We start from the raw sequence: 20,135 nt of genomic DNA, 5'->3' as shown, positions 1-20,135 counted from the left end.
AAAGGATCCAAGACTATAGAATGCCAGAGTTGGAAGGAGCCTTAGAACATACAGCATGTGAGTCTCAGAGCTGGAAGGAACCTTTGGGCACAGAAATTAGATTTGGAAGAGTTTGGAGAGTCCCTAGAGATCATCTGTTTCAATCTGTTTCTAACCCCTTCTTCTTTTTTAAAAAAAACTCTTTCCTTCTGCCTTCAAATCAATACTAAGTATAGGTTCTAAGGCGGAAGAACGGTAAGGGCTAGGCAATGGGGGGTTAAATGACTTGCCCAGGGCCATCCATCTGGGAAGTATCTGAGGCCAGATTCGAACCCAGGACTTTCTGTCTCAAGGTCTGGATCTCAATCTAATGAGCCACCTAGCTGCCCCCAGACCATCTCTTTCAACTCCTTCTTAAAAGAAAAAATCCCTGCCTTATATTTTAGAATGAATACTAAGTTTTGGTTTCAAGGCAGAAAAGTGGTAAGGGCTAGGCAATGGGGGGTTAAATGACTTGCCCAGGGTCACCCAGCTGGGAACTATTTGAGGCTAGATTCAAACCCAGGACTTTCTGTCTCTCAATCTAATGAGCCACCTAGCTGCCCCCAGACCATCTCTTTCAACTCCTTCTTAAAAGAAAAAAATCCCTGCCTGATATCTTAGAATGAATACTAAGTTTTGGTTTCCAGGCAGAAGAGTGGTAAGGGCTAAGCAATGGGGGTTAAATGACTTGCCCAGGGTCACACAGCTAGGAAGTGCTTGTCTGAAGCTGGATTTGAACCCAGGATCTCCTGTCTCTGGGGCTGGCTCTGTGTCCACTGAGGCACCCAGCTGCCCTTCCTTGTTTTCATCCATGACAATACGAAGGCTCAGGGAAGGGGAGGGAGTTGTACTTGGTTATTTGGGGGGCAAAACCCCCAGGTCTTCCCAGTGCTAGTCCATGACTCTCTCGGGCAGGCACATGCCTAGGGACGCGAAGCGTAGCCGGCCCACTCTTGCTTGGGGTTTTTGGAAACGCCAATGAGAAAACACAAACACACGCTAGACATATGTTCTCTGTGTAACTTTAGACACCAAAATACACCTACAAAAGGCGTGTGTGTATGCACGCACCCCCACACAAGCCCGTGTAGACACAGACACACCCCCCACACACATGTTCTCCCTCTTCCCAGAAATAGGCTTCCTCGTTCCCACACATGAACTTTTCTGCCTGACGCTGAGCTCTCCTCCAGAGATGTTTACGCTCGTCTACATCCTCCCTGTAGACTTTTTCTATCAAAACCTTTAGTACACGATTCTCTACTCTATCTCTGCATAAAAACAGACCCACACTTCCCTCCTCTCTCTTCCTTTCCTTCTTTCTGTCTCCATCTGTCTCTGTCCCTCCACACACACACACACACACACACNTCAGGGACGTTAACTATTACTATTTGTGGGTTCACACTGGGGTGAGGGAGACAGGAACGACAGATGAGGAAACTGAGGCAAACAAGGTGAAATGACTTGCCCAGGGTCAAATAGCTAGTAAATGTCTGAGGCTAAATTTGAACAAAGGTCTTCCTTACTTCGGGATGGGCACTCTATCCATTAGGCACATAGAAAGTATTTATTCGAATCGGGCCTCAGATTCCTAGCTGTGTGACCCAGGGCAAGTCACTTCACCCTCATTGTCTAGCCCTGCCCATTCTGCTTTGAAACACAGTATTGAGTCTAAGGTTTAAAAAAATGGGGAAAAAAGGGTTTAATAAATTCTTATGGGTTGGTCATTTGATTTGGACTTGCTAATTGGATTTGGGAATTCTGGGAGAGAAAATTCCTCCTACTAATGTAAAGGAGCTGCTCTTTGGCAACTTATACTCTTAGAAAGTTGTACAGGGAGCACTGAAAGGTTCAGTGACTTACCCAACATCACAAAGAATATGTGAGAGGTAGGACTTGAATTCAGATCTACTTGATGCACCAAGCCCAACTATGTTTTCAATAGGCTCAGTGCTTTTCATGTCTTCTTATTTTTTAAACTCTTACCTTCCATCTTAGACTCAAAACTGGGTAGCGGTTCTAAGGCAAAAGAGTGGTAGGTAGGAGTAGTAGCTTGTCTGTTCCTGTGGGAAGCACTGGAGGAATAGGTGAAAATGATCTTAGGGCAGAGAACGGAGTAGCGGGGCAATGGAGGGGGTTTATCATTTCCTTCTCCAGCTCATTTGACAGATGAGGAAACCGAGGCAGACAGGGTGAAGTGACTTGTCCAGGGTCACACAGCCTGAGAGTGTCCAAGGTCAGATTTGAACCTAGGACCGCCTGTCTCTAGGCTTTGCTCTCCTACCCACTGAGCCACCCAGCTGCCCCCGTGTTTCTCGTATCTTAAAGGGCTCTAAACACACGGGCCGTCATTCTGTGTTCACACCCCTGTAGACCCTTTGTTAAACTATTCATTCTTTATTATTAATGTACATTTATGAAAAAATTCTCACAGTTACAAAAATTCACGGTTATAAAATTGTCTCCGTACAAAGATGAGTATCTTCCCTTCCCCCCTCCCACCCGCAGACAGTGCACGCCAGGGGACAGTGGTTAGACAGCGGAAAGCCCTCCTCTCCAAGAGCCAGCTTGATGGCCAAAGGCAGGGGACCAGGGTGGACCTCTCGTCTCGTCTTGCATTGCTCGCCTCCCCTCTGGAAGAGGGCAGTTCCATTCCTCCGGCCTTTGAGGAATGGAAGAAGGTGTTCCTGGGAGAAATTCCAGGCTACCCTCTTGGATTCCATGCTCGGGGGAGGATGCAGGGAAAATGGAAATGGAGGGCTCGGAAGCGAGGGGGTCTAGAGCTGGCCAGAGCGGAGCTGCTGTGAATGTCCCCCCATGATGAAGGGGAAGGGACTGCCTGTGGTTGCCCCCAATTCCTGATCTGCTCACCATGGATCTCTTAGAAGCTTCGGGGCTCCCTGTCCCTTGTGCTTGTCTGTTCCTGTGGGAAGCACTGGAGGAAAAGGTGAAAATGATCTTAGGGCAGAGAATGGAGTAGCAGGGATTGAAGAATTTCCAGACCAGGCTGCCTCAGTTTCCCTCAGGCCATGCAGAGCTTTGACGTCCTCTAGTCTAACCCCGGGGCCAGTTCTTCAGCCTACCTTTGAAGGGTGGGAGAAGAGAGGGAGGGAGAGGTCCTGTCCAAGTCTTCCAGATCACACTTCTCGTTCTTCGTTTCTTTCTTTGCTGAGGGTCCAGTTCCACCTCAGGCCAGTTGGTTGAGGCCTTCGAGCCTGCTTTGGCATATCAGAAGACACAGCAGCAGCAAGGAACGTACCAGGAAACAGTGCAGGAGACCTGAGCTCAGCTCCTCGTGGGAGCTCGGCCCCATCGCAGGTGGAGCCAGATACGTCTTAAACCTCACATAGAGATACACACATACACAGATACAAACGAGTCAACCTGTAGAAAATGAGAATTAAGCCTTGTGGGAAGACCACCAAGGAAGTTTATCACCAGGGCAGTGTGAACACTTGTGACCAGGATTGCTACATTGCCTTTAAGAGATTTTTTTCTCTCCACGTGTTTTTGTGTTTTGGGATGGCCCCAACAAAGAGATTGAAGGCAATTTCTTGGCGAGGAAAGGGGGCTCCAGAGAGTTTCCTGGGTTCACCGTTTCCCTAAGAACCCGTAAATTAGAGCTTGAAGGGGCCTTAGCAATCATCTAATCTAGTTTTACTCTCTCATTTACAGATGGGAAAACTGAGGCCCAGAGAAAGGAAATCATTCCTTCCAGGTGACACGGCTAGTTTACAGCAAAGCCATGAATAGAACCCAGGTCTCCCCATGGCTCTGGGTCCAGTGCCCTTTCCTGCTACATTAAGGTGTGTGTATGTGTGTACTCTTGAGGACATTTCTGGAGCAGGAAAAAATATTTGCTCTTTAAAGGCATCTATCCTGTTCAGAAAGGTTCACCCCTTAGCTTTGCCACTGATGGAGACAGAACAATACAGGTGGAGAAGCGCATCTGGCCTCAAGTGGCATTTGGCATCTTGTTTGGTCCTAGGTCTATGCAAAAAAAAAAAAAAACAAACAACCAACATACATATATTGAAATACATTAGCCATAGAGCAGCAAACAAAGGTCTCTAGGAGATGGTTATAGACTTCTATGGAGCTCTCCCCTACGGGGGGAGGCCTTAACTGTTTGCATTAGTAGTATTGTTTTGAAAAGGTCATCCCATAATTCTGTAGTCTCTCAGCTAGGATATTACAGGCTCGGACAAGAGAACCAAGCAGTCAAAAGAATTGCCTCACCAGTGGTGGCAGGAAGACGGCTGGAGTGGTCGTCGGCTCTGGATGTCAGGAGCCGAGATCTGGGGATCCCAGTGGAGGATGGTCTTTGCTGAGCTCATTTCTTGAAGTTCTAGGAATGTCTCTGCTGATGCTTTTGGTTGGAGAGCTCCCTGGGTAAAGCATCATAATGGAGGGGAGGCTTCTTGCGGGGGGAGCCGGGCCTCTCATTCCATCCCCAAGTCTTCTCGAAGTGCTTGGGGGCCAGCAAGATGGAGGATCTAGAGGTCACTGAGGAATAGGGTTGGCCAAAAAGCCTCTTATGGGGTGATTCCACCTAGGCAGCTCAGCCAAAGCTCTGAATCTTGAGAGGAAGAGTGAGTGATTGGATGTACTGATGTGGAATCTGCCATGTCTCCATGTCTCCTTCTCCCACGTACCTAGCTTCAACTTGATGCCCCCTACCCAGTCTGCAATGCTTCACCCTCGTCCTGATCCCACATATCTTTGTTCTGCCTCAACCCCAAATCTCTGAGATCCTGCCATTGTCTCTCAGGCCATCTTCTTCCATTTCATGGTGGCCTATTCCCACTGAACTTATACAACCTCTCTTGTATTTCTCTAATATACCTGTCAGGTCAGAGGTCAGTGTTGCTGTCAACCTCTCCCCCTCCCCTGCCCCCACTCCATGAGGGCAGGGACCATGTCTTAACTCAGCTTTGTCTCTCCCTCAGTATCTAGCATATTGCTTTGCTTTGCACACAGAGGGCGCTTAATAATGATTTGGTAGGTGTCATTGCTATCTCCCACTAATCACGCTTTTCTTATATATGAAAGGGTGAAGAGAGGTCATGTGATATAGTGAATGGAGTCTAATTAAGCTCAAGAACAGGAAGATCTGGGTCCAAATCCTACCTCTGAAGCTGGCATTGTGACCCTGAACAAGTCACCTAACCTCTCTAAGACTATAGGTAGTAGAAGAATTGGCAATCTGTGTCAGAAGAGAGATGCTTCTCTTTAGGAATTCCCTCTACTGATGAAACTGTAGGTCCAGCTTAAAAAAAATATAGAAGATTAAAAAAAAATAGAGAAAAATCTTCTCCTGAGGCAGATGTTAGGTAGTCAAGATGGTTCCACCTCTTGACTTCGCCTTTGTGGGTGTTCTCAGTTACCAAGCTGTATCAGAACATTATACTGGAGAGCATAATTTCACCTGCAACATCTCTTCTATCTGTTTCTTTTATCCCACTTAGTTCATCTAGACTTTTTTTTAAAACCCTCACCTTCCGTCTTGGAGTCAATACTATGTATTGGTTCCAAGGCAGAAGAGTGGTAAGGGCTAGGCAATGGGGGTTAAGGGTCTTGCCCAGGGTCACACAGTTAGGGAGTGTCTGAGGCCAGATTTGAACCCAGGACTTCCCGTCTCTAGACCTGACTCTCAATTCACTGAACTACCCAACTACCCCCTTCATCTAGAGTTAATCTAGAGGCATTTAGATTCTAGACTATTGCAAGAGCCTCCTCATTGATCTCACCATCTTGAGTCTTGTCCCTCTCAAATCCATGGGCCAGGTGGCTGTTTAACTTATCTTTCTGAAGCACACAACTATATACCTTCCTTCCTACAAGAGACCTTTCCTTATGCTCCAAGTGACTCTTTCCCTTGAGATGACACCATATTTACTTCATGTGGAGTTTAGATGGATAATGCATACTTGGTGTTTCTTCCAGTTGTTATAAGGAAGAGAGGATATGAGCAGGTGAGCATCATCTACGGATCTCTTCCTTGTAGATCATGCTCACCTGCTCAAATCCTCTCTTCCTTATAACACAGTGGAAGGCAAACTCTTGATGACTGGGACTGGTTATTGTGTTTTTTTCCCCTCAGTATCCCCAGCACCTAGAGCAGGGCTTGGCACGTAGCAAGTCCTGATCAAATGTTTATTGAATAAATTAATATTTAGTATATTTGTATCTGTGCTACAACAAATTTCTTCTTTGCTTATGGTCTACTAATTGGCAACGTGCTCATTGCTTTTGGTTAGTATAGACTAGTCATGGGCAAACTATGGCCTGCAGGCCAGATGCAGCCCCCTGAAATGTTCTATGCGGACACGCAACATTTTTCCTAATCTGAAGAATACAATGAGTAGGATACAATACAATGAAACTTTGAAAGAATTGCCTTAGAAACAGACTGACAGATGAACATTTCCTTTCCTTTGGCCCCCTCTTTAAAAAGTTTGCCCATCACTTGTATAGACCATGGGTGTATTGGGGTGAGCATTATATTTGACCTTCTGCCAAGGAGTGGCACCCATGCTCTGGGCCTGCTTATGACCACGTGACCCATTCTCTATGTCCATCTATCCCCATTGTTTTAGTCCCAGAGCCTTGTGACCCAACTGTTCAATCAGGACATCTATCAGGAAATGTTTGTTAAAGGTCTACTGTGTGCAGAACACTGGGGCAAGTGTTGAGGGATGTCGAATGCCTAGTATACTGTATTTCCCAAATACTTTTCTTACTGACCAATGAGGGGCTCTCCAGAACATGATATTCTAGTCCTACCATTCTTAATATATATTATATACATATACATATATGTATGTATGTATGTATGTATGTCTAACATGCTCTTGGTTAGGTCTTGTCACTCTTCTGCTCAAGAACTTTTTTTAACCCTTACCTTCTGTCTCGGGATCAATACTATGTATTGATTCCAAGGCAGAGGAGCGGTAAAGGCTAGGCAATGGGGGTTAAGTGACTTGCCTATGGTCCCATAGCTAGGAAGTATCTGAGGCCAGATTTGAACCCAGAACCTCCCATATCTGGCCCTGTTTTTCTATCCACTGAGCCACCTAGCTGCCTCCTGCTCAAGAAATTTTAAGAGTTCCTTATTGCCTTTAGGATCAAGTACTAATTCCTCATCTTGGCATTTAATGCTTTCCAATCTTTGGAAATCTGGCCCCAGCCTTCTTTTCTAGGATTTTCCCCCACATGACTCCTCCACACACTGTCCCAACCAAAATAGCCTACTTGCTGCTTTCCAGCTCCACATTCTATTTCCTGTCTCAGTGACTTTGCTCAGAGCGACATCATGTCTTCGCAATTCACCTCTTAGAATCCTTTGCTTCCTTCAGTGGTCAGCTCATGTACCACCTCTTGTGGATACCTTTTTGGAAGCCCTTGGTTCTTAGTATTCTCTTTTCTTTTCCTCAAATGATCCTGCTTACATATTGTCTCATCCCAGTAGAATGTAAACTCCTCGAGGACAGGGGGTGTTTTTGTTTTACCTTTGTATCATCACCCCTGCTCTCTTACACAGGGTAGGTTCTTCCTACTTGCTTGTTGGAATTCTACAACAAAGGGGTGAAATTAATCTCTAATCACAGTGAAGGAGGAAATTGGATCAGCTTTGGGGGTTATGACAATATTGGGAAATTGATCCCTCAGAAAGATATGCCTCTTAATGAGTGAGAGTAAAATAGCTAACTTTGTGACCTAGACTATTCTTGGTTTCTCTTTCTTCATCCTTCTCCCCCACTCAGGGGTTTTTACTCCATGTTTCTCTATCTCCATCATCCTTTACCAGAACCAAAATTACCAAGTTTGGGGCCTGGCACAAACCTCACAAAATCTCTCTTGGAAATCTGATGACTAATTTCGTTTTGGTGAGGGAGGACAGAGCGTAATAACAACTGGATAACACTATTTTAACTATTCCTGTTAAACTAGGTTCTAAGTTCAGTTGTGTTTATGCTGTAGAAGTACAAATGCTATCTGCCCCCTCTAAATTTTGGTGCTCTGGGGAAATAGGCTGATCGCCCCACTCTAGTTATGGTTCTTTCCTTCAGTGGCAAAGTTCTTTGCCTTGTACAGTTCACAGGGTCAAGAGTTCCAGGATGGCATGACTCCAACTCCCCTAGGGGTTGGGTCTCCCTATTCCAAGGTGGGGAGGATTGAGTACAGAACAGGAAACGGGGCCTTGAGAATTGCAATTATTCTGGCTGATCACCTTAGCCTTTCAGGCTGACTACAATTAATGGAGAAATGGGAGGAGATTGACAACAGCCAGGAAGGTGTTTTCACTCTTGATGGCAGTAGCCAAGTAGGAGGAGGCCTAATGGACTTGAAGGAAGTTGGTATGGGAAGCTCTCAGGTATCAGGAGTCAGGAGAGCCAATAGCTGGCAGATGGTCATCAAGGTTGGTTGGTATTGGCAGCATCCTCTGATGACTAATCTCATTTTAACAGTGACAATGGTTGGAAGGGCCATGGGGGGAGACGGAGTCATGGAAGGGAGTCTGTGATCCCCTCATCCTTGCTGGCCTAGCATTTTCAATGGTAGCAATACAACGATGTGGAGGGGAACACAGGGAAACTGAGTCAGATCTCTTCTTCTTCACTTGCCTTGTTCCAGCGGTGGCAGCAGTTCGCGGTGATCCCCAGGAGAAAATTGGTGGCTACGGAAGCGATGGAGACCACAAAACCCACGAAGGCAATGAATAGGTAATCATCCAGTGTCAAGGTCAGGTGACAAGCTTTGAAGCTTTCCTCTGTGAGGGAGAACAGAGGGGCCCCCTCCACTTCTGGGGGTCCCCGGCACTCAGCCAACTGGGAGTCTGCAACAGAGGAATCAGAGAAGTCTTTTGATCACAGGGAGAGAGATTCCTGAGTCTCTAGAAGGATGAAGTCTTAATCCTCCAGTTCAGTCTGAATTAGTGGCTCCCTAAGAGGAAGGCCTGGGCATGCCAGTTAGATGTCTCATGGCAAAGTGTCGCTATCTTTAGTCAGGGTGGCTGGCACTTCCTACTGTTAAGGAACACATTTTGAGTTGCCTTTGTGGGAAAGGAGTTTCTGTTGCTGCATCCTAATTCACAGTGGTCCCACCATAACCTTCTGAGGTCACTTTCTCTTTTTTAAAACCATTACCTTTGGTCTTAGTATCAATTCTAAGACAGAAGAGTGGCAAGGGCTGGGCAATCAGGGTTAAGTGACTTGACTAGGGTCACATAGTTAGAAAGTGCCCGAGGTCAGATTTGAGCCCAGGACCTCCCATCTCCAGACCTGGTACTCTATTCACTGAGCCACCTACCTGCCCACTGATGTCATTTTCCCAATGGCCTGGCACATAGCTACCACAGGGCACCATCCTCTAACTGTATCATGTTAACTTAATTCCCTATGTGGGGTTGCTCAGGCCCCAAATACCAGGCCATTTGTCCTATGAAGGCTCTCTGTCTTGACATCAATAACTTTAGATAAAAAATAACTCCTGAGAAGTGGTTTAGCATAACTTTTTTAGGCCCTCATCTTCTATCTTAGAATCAGTAATATGTATTGGTTCCAAGGCAAGAGAGTGGTAAGGGCTAGGCAATAGGGGTTAAATGACTTGCCCAGGGTCACACAGCTAGGAAGCATCAGAGGTCAGATTTGAACCTGGGATCTCCTGTCTGTTGCGCTGACTTTCAATCCACTGAGCCACCCAGCTGCCTCCAAACATCATTGTCCTTAGAAGCAGATTAGCTCATCATTGTGTTGCCTGTATTTGGCAAAGGCTCACCATGGTGTTCAGGTCATGGGATATGACAAGAAGGAGAAATGGCAACTCAGAAAGAAAGGGATACATGAGTTCCAGGTTTAGTGCTTTAAGGGACTGGAGACCAAAGAAAGACCCAACAGTGGCAGTCCTGTGGCCTCACTCTCACTTTATTTCTGGCACTGATTCACTTGCCTAAGTTACTTGGGACCATCTAGTCTTCTTTCCTTACTTCTGGATAACTAGAGAGTTGGCAAAGTTGGCAAAGTCAAGGTTCAAATCCCGCCTCCGACACATACCAGCCACTTAACTCCTTGGACCCTCAGTTTTTTTCCTCTGTAGAGTGAAGGAGGTTCTTCCTAGATGGCCTCTAAGACTCCTTTCTTTAAGATCTCCAAATCTCTGGGTCTTACAAGAGGCGAATAATTTCTAAGGAGCCTCTGAGCTCGCCAATATTATGGGATGAGATTATATTTATACAGCTCTCAGCCCAGTTCCTAAGCCCGTGGTGGGTTCTTAATAAAGCTCGCTCCCTTCTCTTCCCCCTTCTCTTTGGAAGTGGTCAGGAAGGGCAGAAATCGAAAGAAGGGAAGAAGAGATGTGACTTTACCACTGTCTCTAATGAGCACAAAATACCCATTTTCTGGAGCTTCCTCCATGAATTTGGACCATGTAAAGGAAAGCGATAACCTCCTAGAGTTGAGCAGTGTTGGAAATGGCTCCCTCCATCCTTTCCCTCTGGCCCATGATGCCTCCCCACTAGTGCTTGGCCCAAGCACCTGAACCTCACGTGTGGGTTTTCCAGTTATTTTCAGCCCTGGAGGAGCTCCCTCCCACAGTTCTGGTGGAGAGATGTAGTCGTGACCCACGGCCCCCGTGCTATTCTGGTCCTGGGCCCACCCCCACCTCCACTTCAGCCTTCTCTGAGCTCCCTTGGATTCCCGTCTCCCCTCCTCTCTCCCAGTGGGCTTTCTAGCCCACACGGCAGGGAAAGCACATCTGTGCTCGGGAGCTACATCCTGCTGTTTTGGCCACTGGGCAGGGTTTGGAGGAATGCGAGGTCCTGCTGGGTTCAGCCTCTCCTCACAGAATCCTGCTATTTCAGAAATGTTTCGGGAATAGCTGAGCCCATTCAAGGGTACCCTCCGACCGGGCTAGTATTTCAATGGGGTGTTTTATAGACCGTTCAGCCCCCAAATCTGAGAGAATGTGGGAATCAGCTTGGGCTTTGTGGCCACTTTTACATTTTCTGGGTATCCAGATCCTCATACCCCAGAAATCTCTACCCAAGTCCCTTAGCCTTCTCCTGAGACATTTCTGATCATGCCTTCTAGCATTTGTTTTGTACTTTACTATTTGCTGAGAGATTTACAATGATTCTGTGAGGTAGGTCATGGTATTCTCCCAATTACACAGATGAGGAAACTGAGGCAAGGGAAGTTAAATGTCTTGCTCAGGCCAGCTGTGTGAGGCAGGAGCTCATCTTAGCCCTGTCTTTTTTTTTTTTTTTTTAAATTTTTTAAACCCTTACCTTCCGTCTTGGAGTCAATACTGAGTATTGGTTCCAAGGCAGAAGAGTGGTAAGGGTGGGCAGGGGGGGCCACTTACCTGTGTGACCTTGAGGAAGCCACCTTTCCTCTGTGGGCCTCAGTTTCCTTTACTGTAAAAACGAGGGAGTTGGACCAGATGACTTCTAAGTTCCCTTCCAGCTCTTAAGCTAGGATACTAGGAACTCTGCTTGTAGCAGACTTGACCAGGGTCACACAGCTAGGAAGTGGCTGAGGTCAGATTTGAACCCAGGACCTCCTGTCTCTAGGCCTGGCTGGCTCTCAATCCACTGAGCTACCCAGCTGCCCCCAACTTAGGCCTTCTTTAAGTCCAACAATCCACCGACTTCTCTGCCTAGTCACCCACTGGATCCCTAAAGCCTTCGTTAGGCATCGGAGGGTGGGAAGGGCAGTGGTCTTGGATTTGGATCCTCTGGCTTTGATCCCAACTCCAGTTCTCAGTGGGAGACCCTGGGCAAGCGCTTTCCTTTCTCTGAATCTTAAAGATCTCCTCTATAAAGTGGGGCTGCAAATAATGACATTATTCTAAACTCACTGAGTTGTCATGAGAAAAGTACTCTCGAACTATGAGCTAATCTGATTATGATCCAGAATTTAATAATATCTCTTTGATTGGAGCAAAGCTGAGAGCCTAATTAATAATAATGGGAGCGATAATTAAGCTCACATTTCTACAGCATTTAAACTTCAATACTCAAAAGCTGGGGACTGTGTGAGGAGTAGGGAGGGGAGTGCAGTGTGTGTGGGGGGCTCTCCTGGCCTTTTTCTAGTCTGCTCCTCATTTCCTTTTCATTTTGCTTGGTCAACAGATGTGCAAAGGCAAGAATGTTAGATTAGGAGTCAGAAGGGCCAAGTTGAAATCCTGGTTCTGCCACTTACCTGTGTGACCTTGAGGAAGCCACCTTTCCTCTGTGGGCCTCAGTTTCCTTTTCCGTAAAAACGAGGGAGTTGGACCAGATGACTTCTAAGTTCCCTTCCAGCTCTCAGGCTAGGATACTAGGAACTCTGCTTGTGGCAGGTGAATGGATTTTTAGCCCATTATCTGTGAACTTATTTTTTAAAAAATCTCTTGATAACTATATACATATATATATATAAATCATATGTATATACATATACATATAATTTTTTTTAAACCCTCACCTTCTGTCTTAGAATCTGTACTAAGTATTGGCGCCAAGGCAGAAAAGTGGAAAGAGCTAGTCAGTGGGGGTTAAGTGACTTGCCCAGGGTCACACAGCTAGAAAGTTTCCAAGGCCAGATTTGAACCTAGGACCTCTCATCTTCATGTCTGTTGCTCTATTCACTGGGCCACCTAGCTGTCCCTTGTTTATATTTTAATAGAGTTGTTTGGGGGCAGCTGGGTGGCTCAGTGGATAGTCAGATCCAGAGATGGGAGGTCCTAGGTTCAAATCTGGCCTCAGAAACTTCCTAGCTATGTGACCTTGGGCAAGTCACTTAACCTCCATTGTCTAGCCCTTACCACTCTTCTGCCTTAGAACCAATACATAGTATTGATACTAAGATGGAAGGTAAGGAAGGAAGCATTAAAAAAAAATAGAGTTGGTTTCAGGGACAACTAGATAGCTCAGGGGCTAGAAAGCCAGGCCCAGATATGGGAGATCCTGGGTTCAAATCTGACCTCCAACACTTCCTAACTCGGTGACTCTGGACAAGTCACTCAACCCTCATTGCCTAGCCCTGACCTCTCTTCTGCCTTGGAACCCATACATAGTATTGATTCTAAGACAGAAGGAAAGGGTTTAAAAACAAAACAGAGTTGGTTTCCTCCTCCATTTTCTGGGCTAGTCTCAAATATATTATTCTGAGAAGGGGTCAATGGACATCTCCAGACTCCAAGGGGGTCCAGGACACACCACAAAGGCTAAGAACCTCTGCAGTTGGGCCTCTTTTGGAGAGTTCTGGGTTTCAAATCAGAGGATCTGCATTGGCATCCCGGCTCTGTTACTGATCACTCGCGAGACTGTGGATAAATCACTTCCATTCTCTGGCCCTGTTAAAGGAAGGGGCTGACTAGGCGCTCCCTAGGCTCCCTTGTAGGTTTAGGTCTGCCCTTCTCTCGCTTCCTCCCAGCCCCTGCTGGACCATCTCCTACCTGCTGTACAGCGCTGAATCCTGTTCCTCAGCCACTTCAGGAGGGGCTCCATGGTACAGCCACATACCCAGGGGTTCCCCCCAATCTGCAGGGTCACCAGCCCCGGCAGCCCCTCCAGGGCCTCGAGGCTGAGGAAAGCCAGTCCTCCGTAGCTGAGGTCCAGTTCTCGGAGCTGGGAGAGACCCTGGAAGGCCTTTGGGTGGACTTTTCGGAGCCAGGGGTTATGGCTCAGGTCGATGCGGACCAGCCCTTGAGCCTCGCCGAACATGTCGGCGGGGATGTGGCTGAAGTTGTTGTAGCTCAGGTCCAGGTGGGCCAGCCTCTTGGCGTGCAGGAAGAGCCCGGGGGGCAGCTCTACCAAGGAGTTGTTCCGCAGGTCCAGCACCCGCAGTTCCCCATAGCAGGTGAGGTAGCCCGGCGGGACGGTGGCGATGCGATTGTGGGCGAGGCTGAGGTTGCGAGTGTCCAGTGGGAGGTCAGGAGGCACGGAGAAGAGGCGCTGGCTGCTGCAGTCGACCACTTGGCTGCGGCAGGTGCACAGGACCGGGCAGCTGGCAACAGCATCAGCCAGGGCCAGCCCTGCTGCGAAAAGAAGTGAGGCCAGCAGCAGGGCTGGCTTCGGGGAGCAGGGCCGGACCAGCTGGGACCACGCGGGGCCCATCTCAAGCCTCTGCCAGCAGCGGCATGGCCAAGAGGAGCCCATAGCCCTCCCTGGGTCTCCGAGAAGAGTCACTGGGGCAAGAAGGCAGCTACATTGTGGCCGGGGGCTGGGGGAGGTGGGGCTTCTGTCCACTGCCTGTCATTGGCTCTGGCCAGCCCGGGAGCCTGGGCTCCCCAGGTGAGAAGCACCAGCAGGGTTCCTTTGGTGGCACCTGGTGACAACGCAGGGAGTCTCAGTCAAGGCCCCCCGGGCTTCTGGGAAGATGATCAAGACGGTAGAAACCAAGGGAGACATCCAGTGGGACCAGGTGGCAGCAGTCCTTGAAACTATAGCCCAGGATGCTCTGGGCCATCTGAAATCTCCAAAGATCCCAAGGTGTTCTGGGTTAAGTGTCTCACTGAGGGCTGAAGGCTCAATCTGGCACCTGCCCCCACCCCCACGCCACCCAAGGTCCCAGGACTTACTCAAAGCCACTGAAATCTCTTAGGGGGCAAATCCAGTCCTTTGGATCCTAGCACTCAGGGCTGCCGAACCCATCTCCCGGAGGTATTTAATAGTGGAAGAGAGACAAGGGATTAGCCTTCTGGGAAGGATACCCAGGTTGAAGTGGGTCTCCATGGGTCCCACCAGGAGGTGGCAGGGTCCTTAGCAAGGGAGGCTTTTCTTGTCCTGGAGAGAAGAGGACCGGAAAAAACACTTGCCTGGGAAGGTGCCTTCCATCTGTATGTTAGTGGGCAGGTTTGGGGAGATCATGGGTCCAGAAGATCCAGGACCACAGGCAGAAGGCTGAAGGGTCGTCAGAGGGACAGTTCTAGGTTTTCCTTCTAAGGCAGTTCTCTCTGAACTTGCTCCTAGTCCAGTGTTCTTTTCCCAGATTCAGCAGGGAGTGGCAAGAAGTCCCCACTGCAAGATCTGCCAACAAGATTGGGAGAGCAGATGCTTAGCAGGGGACTCGGGGAAGGAGACATTTGCTGCCTGCCATATTCCTCTGGTCTTCCTCTCATGGTCTGCTTTCTCCTCCCTTTCCATTCCATGCTTCCATCTCAAAGGTCCCTCCTTGGTGCTGACCTCATCCCTCTTAGCTCTGGGCTCCTCCACCGGCAGACCCTTTCTGCAAACGGTTGTTGACTGACTGATGGAATTGCAAGAGAACCTCCTTTCCCTTTTAGTGACCCAAACCCAGCTATCCCAGGAAGAATCTTACAGCGCAGCTAGTCCCTAGCTTGTCCTCCAAACCCCTGCCTCCCCCCATTAGTACAAACACACACCTGGCTATTCTATAGCACCCACCCACCAAGGCTGAGCCTCAGCCTTGCCTCCCAGGACCCCCTTCACTCACTCCCCTCTTGATCTGCCCTTCTCCTTCACCCCAAACTGCATTCTCTTCCTGGTACTTACCTTCTCTGACATCTCCTGCCTCTCACACACCCAGCGGGAGCTTCCCCCACCATCTTTCACACACAGTACACACCCCTACTCCCAGCATCCTTTTCCATGCATGTTCCCTACCCCCATCCCTTCAACTTGCTCCCCTCCCTCCCCCAGACAGCAATAACATAGTGCTCGGGTGGCCTTGTACCACCTTTCACATCCCTTCCCCATATTGCCCCTCCATGCCCACTGTCCCTCCTGCTCCTCCATCCTTTACTCATCCTCTACCCCAGCACCCATCCCTCTGCTTCAGATCCTCCCAATCTCAGGTCCTCAGAAAAGGAAATGATCCCAGCCAGCCCCAAGGGCTCCCAGATGCCTCACCTTACCCCTACCCTTCTCCTGCCTCTGCATCCCCTAAAGCAATTACTCACTCTGGCCCAGGAACGCTGCAATCAGTGTGGAGGCAGACAAGGATTTCCCTCTTGGAATCCCAGGTTGTTTCAGGAGAACAGCTTGCCTTCCTTCCCTCCTTTTCTCTTTCCCTCCCCCTCCCTCTCCTCCTCCATGTCTCCGGGCTCCCTGGCCAGCACCTCCTGAGGCTTCCTCCTTCTGTCCCTCTCAAGCCCTCTTCCCTCAGATGGGTTGAGAGAAAGAGATGCTCAGAGGAAAGTTCAGAGGACCCAAATGTCTCTTCTCGAAACTCAGCTGGTGCCAAGGCTGCTGGCAGTGTGTGGCTTCAGCCAGGTCTCCCTCCCCTTCCTCTCCCCCTCCTCCCCCCTCCCTCTCTCCCTTTCTCTCTCTCTTTTTTTCCTCGAGGGCCAGGTACTGACGTTTCACTGTCTCTTAGCAACTGCCTCCACATCTCTGAGCAACAGCAGAGCTGGCTACAGACCCCACCAAGATGAGAGAAAAGGGGAAGGCAAACACAGTTGGGAGACTCTGTAGCCACCCACAAGATCTTAATAACAGGGAGAGAGAGGGTAAGAGAAAGGAGAGGCAGGGGCAGACGGGCGAAGATGGGGAAAGAGAAGGCTGAGGAGCCACTCAGGGACAGCCATCAGGGAAGGAACCAGAAATATGGAAATAGGCAACCAAGGGCAGAGCTAGGGATGGATGGAGAGCTCCATATGAGCTAGCCCAGATAGAAATGGGAATGAGCTAAAACATGTGGCGGAGGCAAAAGGAAAACGGCCGAGAAAAAGATAGAGGAAAAGGAAGAGAAAGACATGCTCGCTGAGATTTCTCTCTACCATTTCTTATCAGGGTACTGAGTTGACTCAATTAAGGCGCCATTTTTGAATAATTAAACAGACAAAGAGAACTCCCAGAACCCCCTGCTTCTTAATGATCGAACAAGTGGTAAACCAGATAGTGGACTTAGAGCATGTCAAATGCCTATGTGAGGAGACAAGTTTCATTTTTCCATTGGATGATTCCCTGGCCTCAGAGGCAGTGTAGCAGAATGAATAGAGGAATGGATTCAAAGTCAAGAAGACATGGGTTCAAATTCTACTTCTGACGCAAACCAACTCTGTAAAACTGGAAAAATCGCTTAGCCTCAATTTTCTTTCTTTTCTTTTTATTTTTTTTAAACCCTTACCTTTTTTCTTGGAGTCAATACTGTGTATTGGCTCCAAGGCAGAAGAGTGGCAAGGGTAGGCAATGGGGGTCAGGTGACTTGCCCAGGGTCACACAGCTGGGAAGTGTCTGAGGCCAGATTTGAACCTAGGACCTCCCGTCTCTAGACCTGGCTCTCAATCCACTAAGCTACCCAGCTGCCTCTTTAGCCTCAGTTTTCTCAGCCATAAGTTGGGAAGGTAGAATTAGATGGCCTCTGAAATCTCTTCCAGCTCCAAATCTATGCTCCTATGATTGAACCAGACCTCTGGGGCTGTGGCCTTAAGCTTGAGTCCAGACTTTCTCCATGTGGCCAGCTAAGGCTTAGAAGCAGTGAGTGACTGACCACCACATTCAGAAATAAGATCAGAAAGGCATAGATGGCTGGGGACCCTGGGATTTCCTACCATCCAATTGTCTACAAGTCCAGGATGGTGCAATCTATGGTCAAGGCACTTCAATCTGTGCCAGCAGTTACATGGCTAGTCCCATCTTCAGAGGCATTAATGGAGGAAGAGTGTCTGTGACTAGGAAGGAGAGAAGGTTGCTGTACTTGTCCTTCATTGAATCTTATCACCAAGTAAAACATCTCTTGCTTCTTCATCTGCTCCTCATCTACCTCGGGTGTCTTCACCGTCTTCGTTGCTTTTCCTTTTGTCAAATGTGCTTCCTAAAATGTGGTACCCGGGAAGGGATGCCCAAGAGAAGACTGAAGGGAAGACAGAGGGTGAACAGGAGAACTGCTTTGGAGTATTTGAAGGGTTATCAAGTGAAAGAGGGCCTTCAGTTGTTCTACTTGGCAGCAGATGGCACAACTAAGACCAGTAGGTTGGAATTACCTAAAGGCAGATCTTAACTTAATGTAAGGACAAGTCTCCCAACAAGGAGAGCTGTCTAAAGGGTAATGAGCTTCCCTAGGACAGTGATGGTGAAACTATGCTAAATGGCATGCAGAGCACTCTCTGTGGGCAGGAGGCCACCCTTCCTCTACCCTCAGAGTTTGTTACTAGAAAGGCAGAAAGACTCAGGCAGAACTGCTTCCTTCCCCCTCTCCACTGTGCCTGATGACATTTTTTCACATCATCCATCCCCTGCTCAGCTGCCCAATGGGAATGCTTCCTCTCTCCCCTGTGTGGGGTAATGGAGGGGCAGGGCAATGAATCCAGTCTCTGGGGGGTGGGCCCTGGTGCTCCATCTCTAAAAGGTTTGCCATCACTGCCCTAGGAGATAGTAATAGTTTTTAAACCCTTGTCTTCCATCTTAGAATCAATACTGTGTATCAGTTCTGAGGCAGAAGAGCAATAAGGGCTAGTAATAGGGGTTAAGTGAGTCACACTGCTAGGAAGTGTCTGAGGTCTGATTTGAAACCGGGACCTCCCATCTCTAGGCCTGGCTGTTAGTCCACTGAGGCACATTGGTGCCTCCCTGGGAGATAGTAAGTTGTACGTTACCAGAGGGCTTTTGGTGAAAGCTGGATATGCTGCTTGATAGGAATGTTGTAGAGAAAATTTATTTTGATGTGCTGGCCTTTGCAGTATAACTGAAATTCTTTGATTCTAAGCAAGGCTGAAACCTTCCTTCCTTCTCCCTTAATGGCTATGAGAAGGGAAAATCAGGCCCCAGGGATGCTTACTTTCCTTTGGGTTAAGTGAAAGGAGTCACTGTCAGACTAATGGACCTCACTTACGCCAGTTTGGATGGAGCAGGGTGGTACAGTTAATCTGATTATGCCATCTGTGATATTAGATATTCCCAGAGTAGTAATGCTAGGTAGATCCCCTATGTTTGGCGATAGGAAGTGGGGGCATTATGCTGGAAGAAGGAAGGAAGGGAGGAAAGAGGAAAGGAAGAAAGGAAGGAAGGAAGGGAGGGAGGGAGGAAGGAAGGAAGGGAGGAAAGAGGAAAGGAAGAAAGGAAGGAAGGAAGGAAGGGAGGGAGGAAGGAAGGAAGGGAGGAAAGAAGAAAGGAAGGAAAGAAGAGAGGGAGGAAGGAAAGAAAGAAGAAAGGAAGGAAAGGAGGAAGGAAGGAAAGAAGGAAGGAAAGAAGGGAGGGAGGAACATTTAATAGGTATCTACTGGGTTGCAGATACTTTGCTAAATGCTTTATAAACATTGTACTTTTTGATCTTCCCAACAAACTTAGGTGGGTGTTATTATTAACCCCATTTTACAGTCTAAGTTAAGATAGAGACAAAGTGACTTATCCAGGGCAACTCAGATACTAATAAGTATCTGAGGCCCTTTTAGAACTCAAGTGCTCCTGGCTGCAGGTCCAGTGCTCTATCCACTGTGCCAAGAGCTGCTTTTAAGTAAATTCACTTGGAGTTGTACGATCACAGGGTGTTAGAATTGGAAAGAGACCTTAGCACAGGGAGTATGAGAACTTAGAACTCATCGAGGACTTTAGAACTCAGAACATGAGAATGGGAATTGAGTTTAGAAGCCAGACACACCTCAGACTGTCGATGCCAGAAGGGAACTTTGAACTTAGGAAGAGACCTCAGAATGTTAGTGCTGGAGGGACTGTGGCACTGAGAGAGTTAGAACTGGGAGGGCCCTTGGAACTCCGAATGTCAGTTTTGAGAGGGACCTTAGAACTCAGATGGACTTTAGAGGTCATCTGGTCTGATTGTCACTTCACAAATAAGAAAATTGAATTCCACAGAGGGGAAGTGACTTACCCTAGGTCTCATGAGCTGGGTTGGGGGCTGAACTCAACTTTTCTGATTCCAAGGTCAGTGTTTTCTTTACTAAACCAGTTTCCTATCAATGAAGTCAAGAAGAGAATCAACCATAAACCAAAGTTTGAGTGTTGCTTGGTTTCTGTTTGCAGTTTCTCTGTCCACATTCTCTTTGCAGACAATAATATGAGACAGGCCATTCAGCTGGCGTCAGAACCTTCTTGGCTCTCCTTTGGCCCTTCCACCTCCCACTCCAGACAGCTACGTGGCATTGAATTATCCCCATCTGTCCATCTCAGCCCAGGCCTGACTTCTCAGGAAGTCCAGAGCAGCTTCTTT

The 20,135-nt window shown here is 48.0% G+C and overlaps 1 protein-coding gene across 1 annotated transcript; it reads right to left on the bottom strand.

The window, feature by feature from the left end:
• Positions 1-8,627: 8,627 nt before the first annotated feature.
• On the bottom strand, positions 8,628-14,167 carry LRRC55 (leucine rich repeat containing 55). The gene is made up of 2 exons (XM_044682311.1): positions 13,465-14,167; positions 8,628-8,863 (listed from the first exon to the last, which is right to left on the bottom strand). Exons 1-2 carry the CDS (start codon positions 14,165-14,167, stop codon positions 8,628-8,630), a joined length of 939 nt encoding a protein of 312 aa, XP_044538246.1.
• Between the last annotated feature and the right edge of the window lie 5,968 nt (positions 14,168-20,135).

This window comes from Gracilinanus agilis, chromosome 6 (assembly GCF_016433145.1).
Source record: "Gracilinanus agilis isolate LMUSP501 chromosome 6, AgileGrace, whole genome shotgun sequence".
NCBI classification, from domain to species: domain Eukaryota; kingdom Metazoa; phylum Chordata; class Mammalia; order Didelphimorphia; family Didelphidae; genus Gracilinanus; species Gracilinanus agilis.
Note: the sequence above shows the minus strand (reverse complement) of the source record. Positions and strands in the feature narration are given on the sequence as shown.

What these genes read in the sequence shown, in the direction of transcription:
- LRRC55 (XM_044682311.1), bottom strand. Translation starts at nt 14,167, where the DNA reads ATGGGCTCCTCTTGGCCATGCCGCTGCTGGCAGAGGCTTGAGATGGGC. An exon ending in GATTCAGCGCTGTACAGCAG is followed by an intron (nt 8,864 to 13,464) that starts GTAGGAGATGGT and finishes CCTCTGTTGCAG; the next exon opens with ACTCCCAGTTGGCTGAGTGC.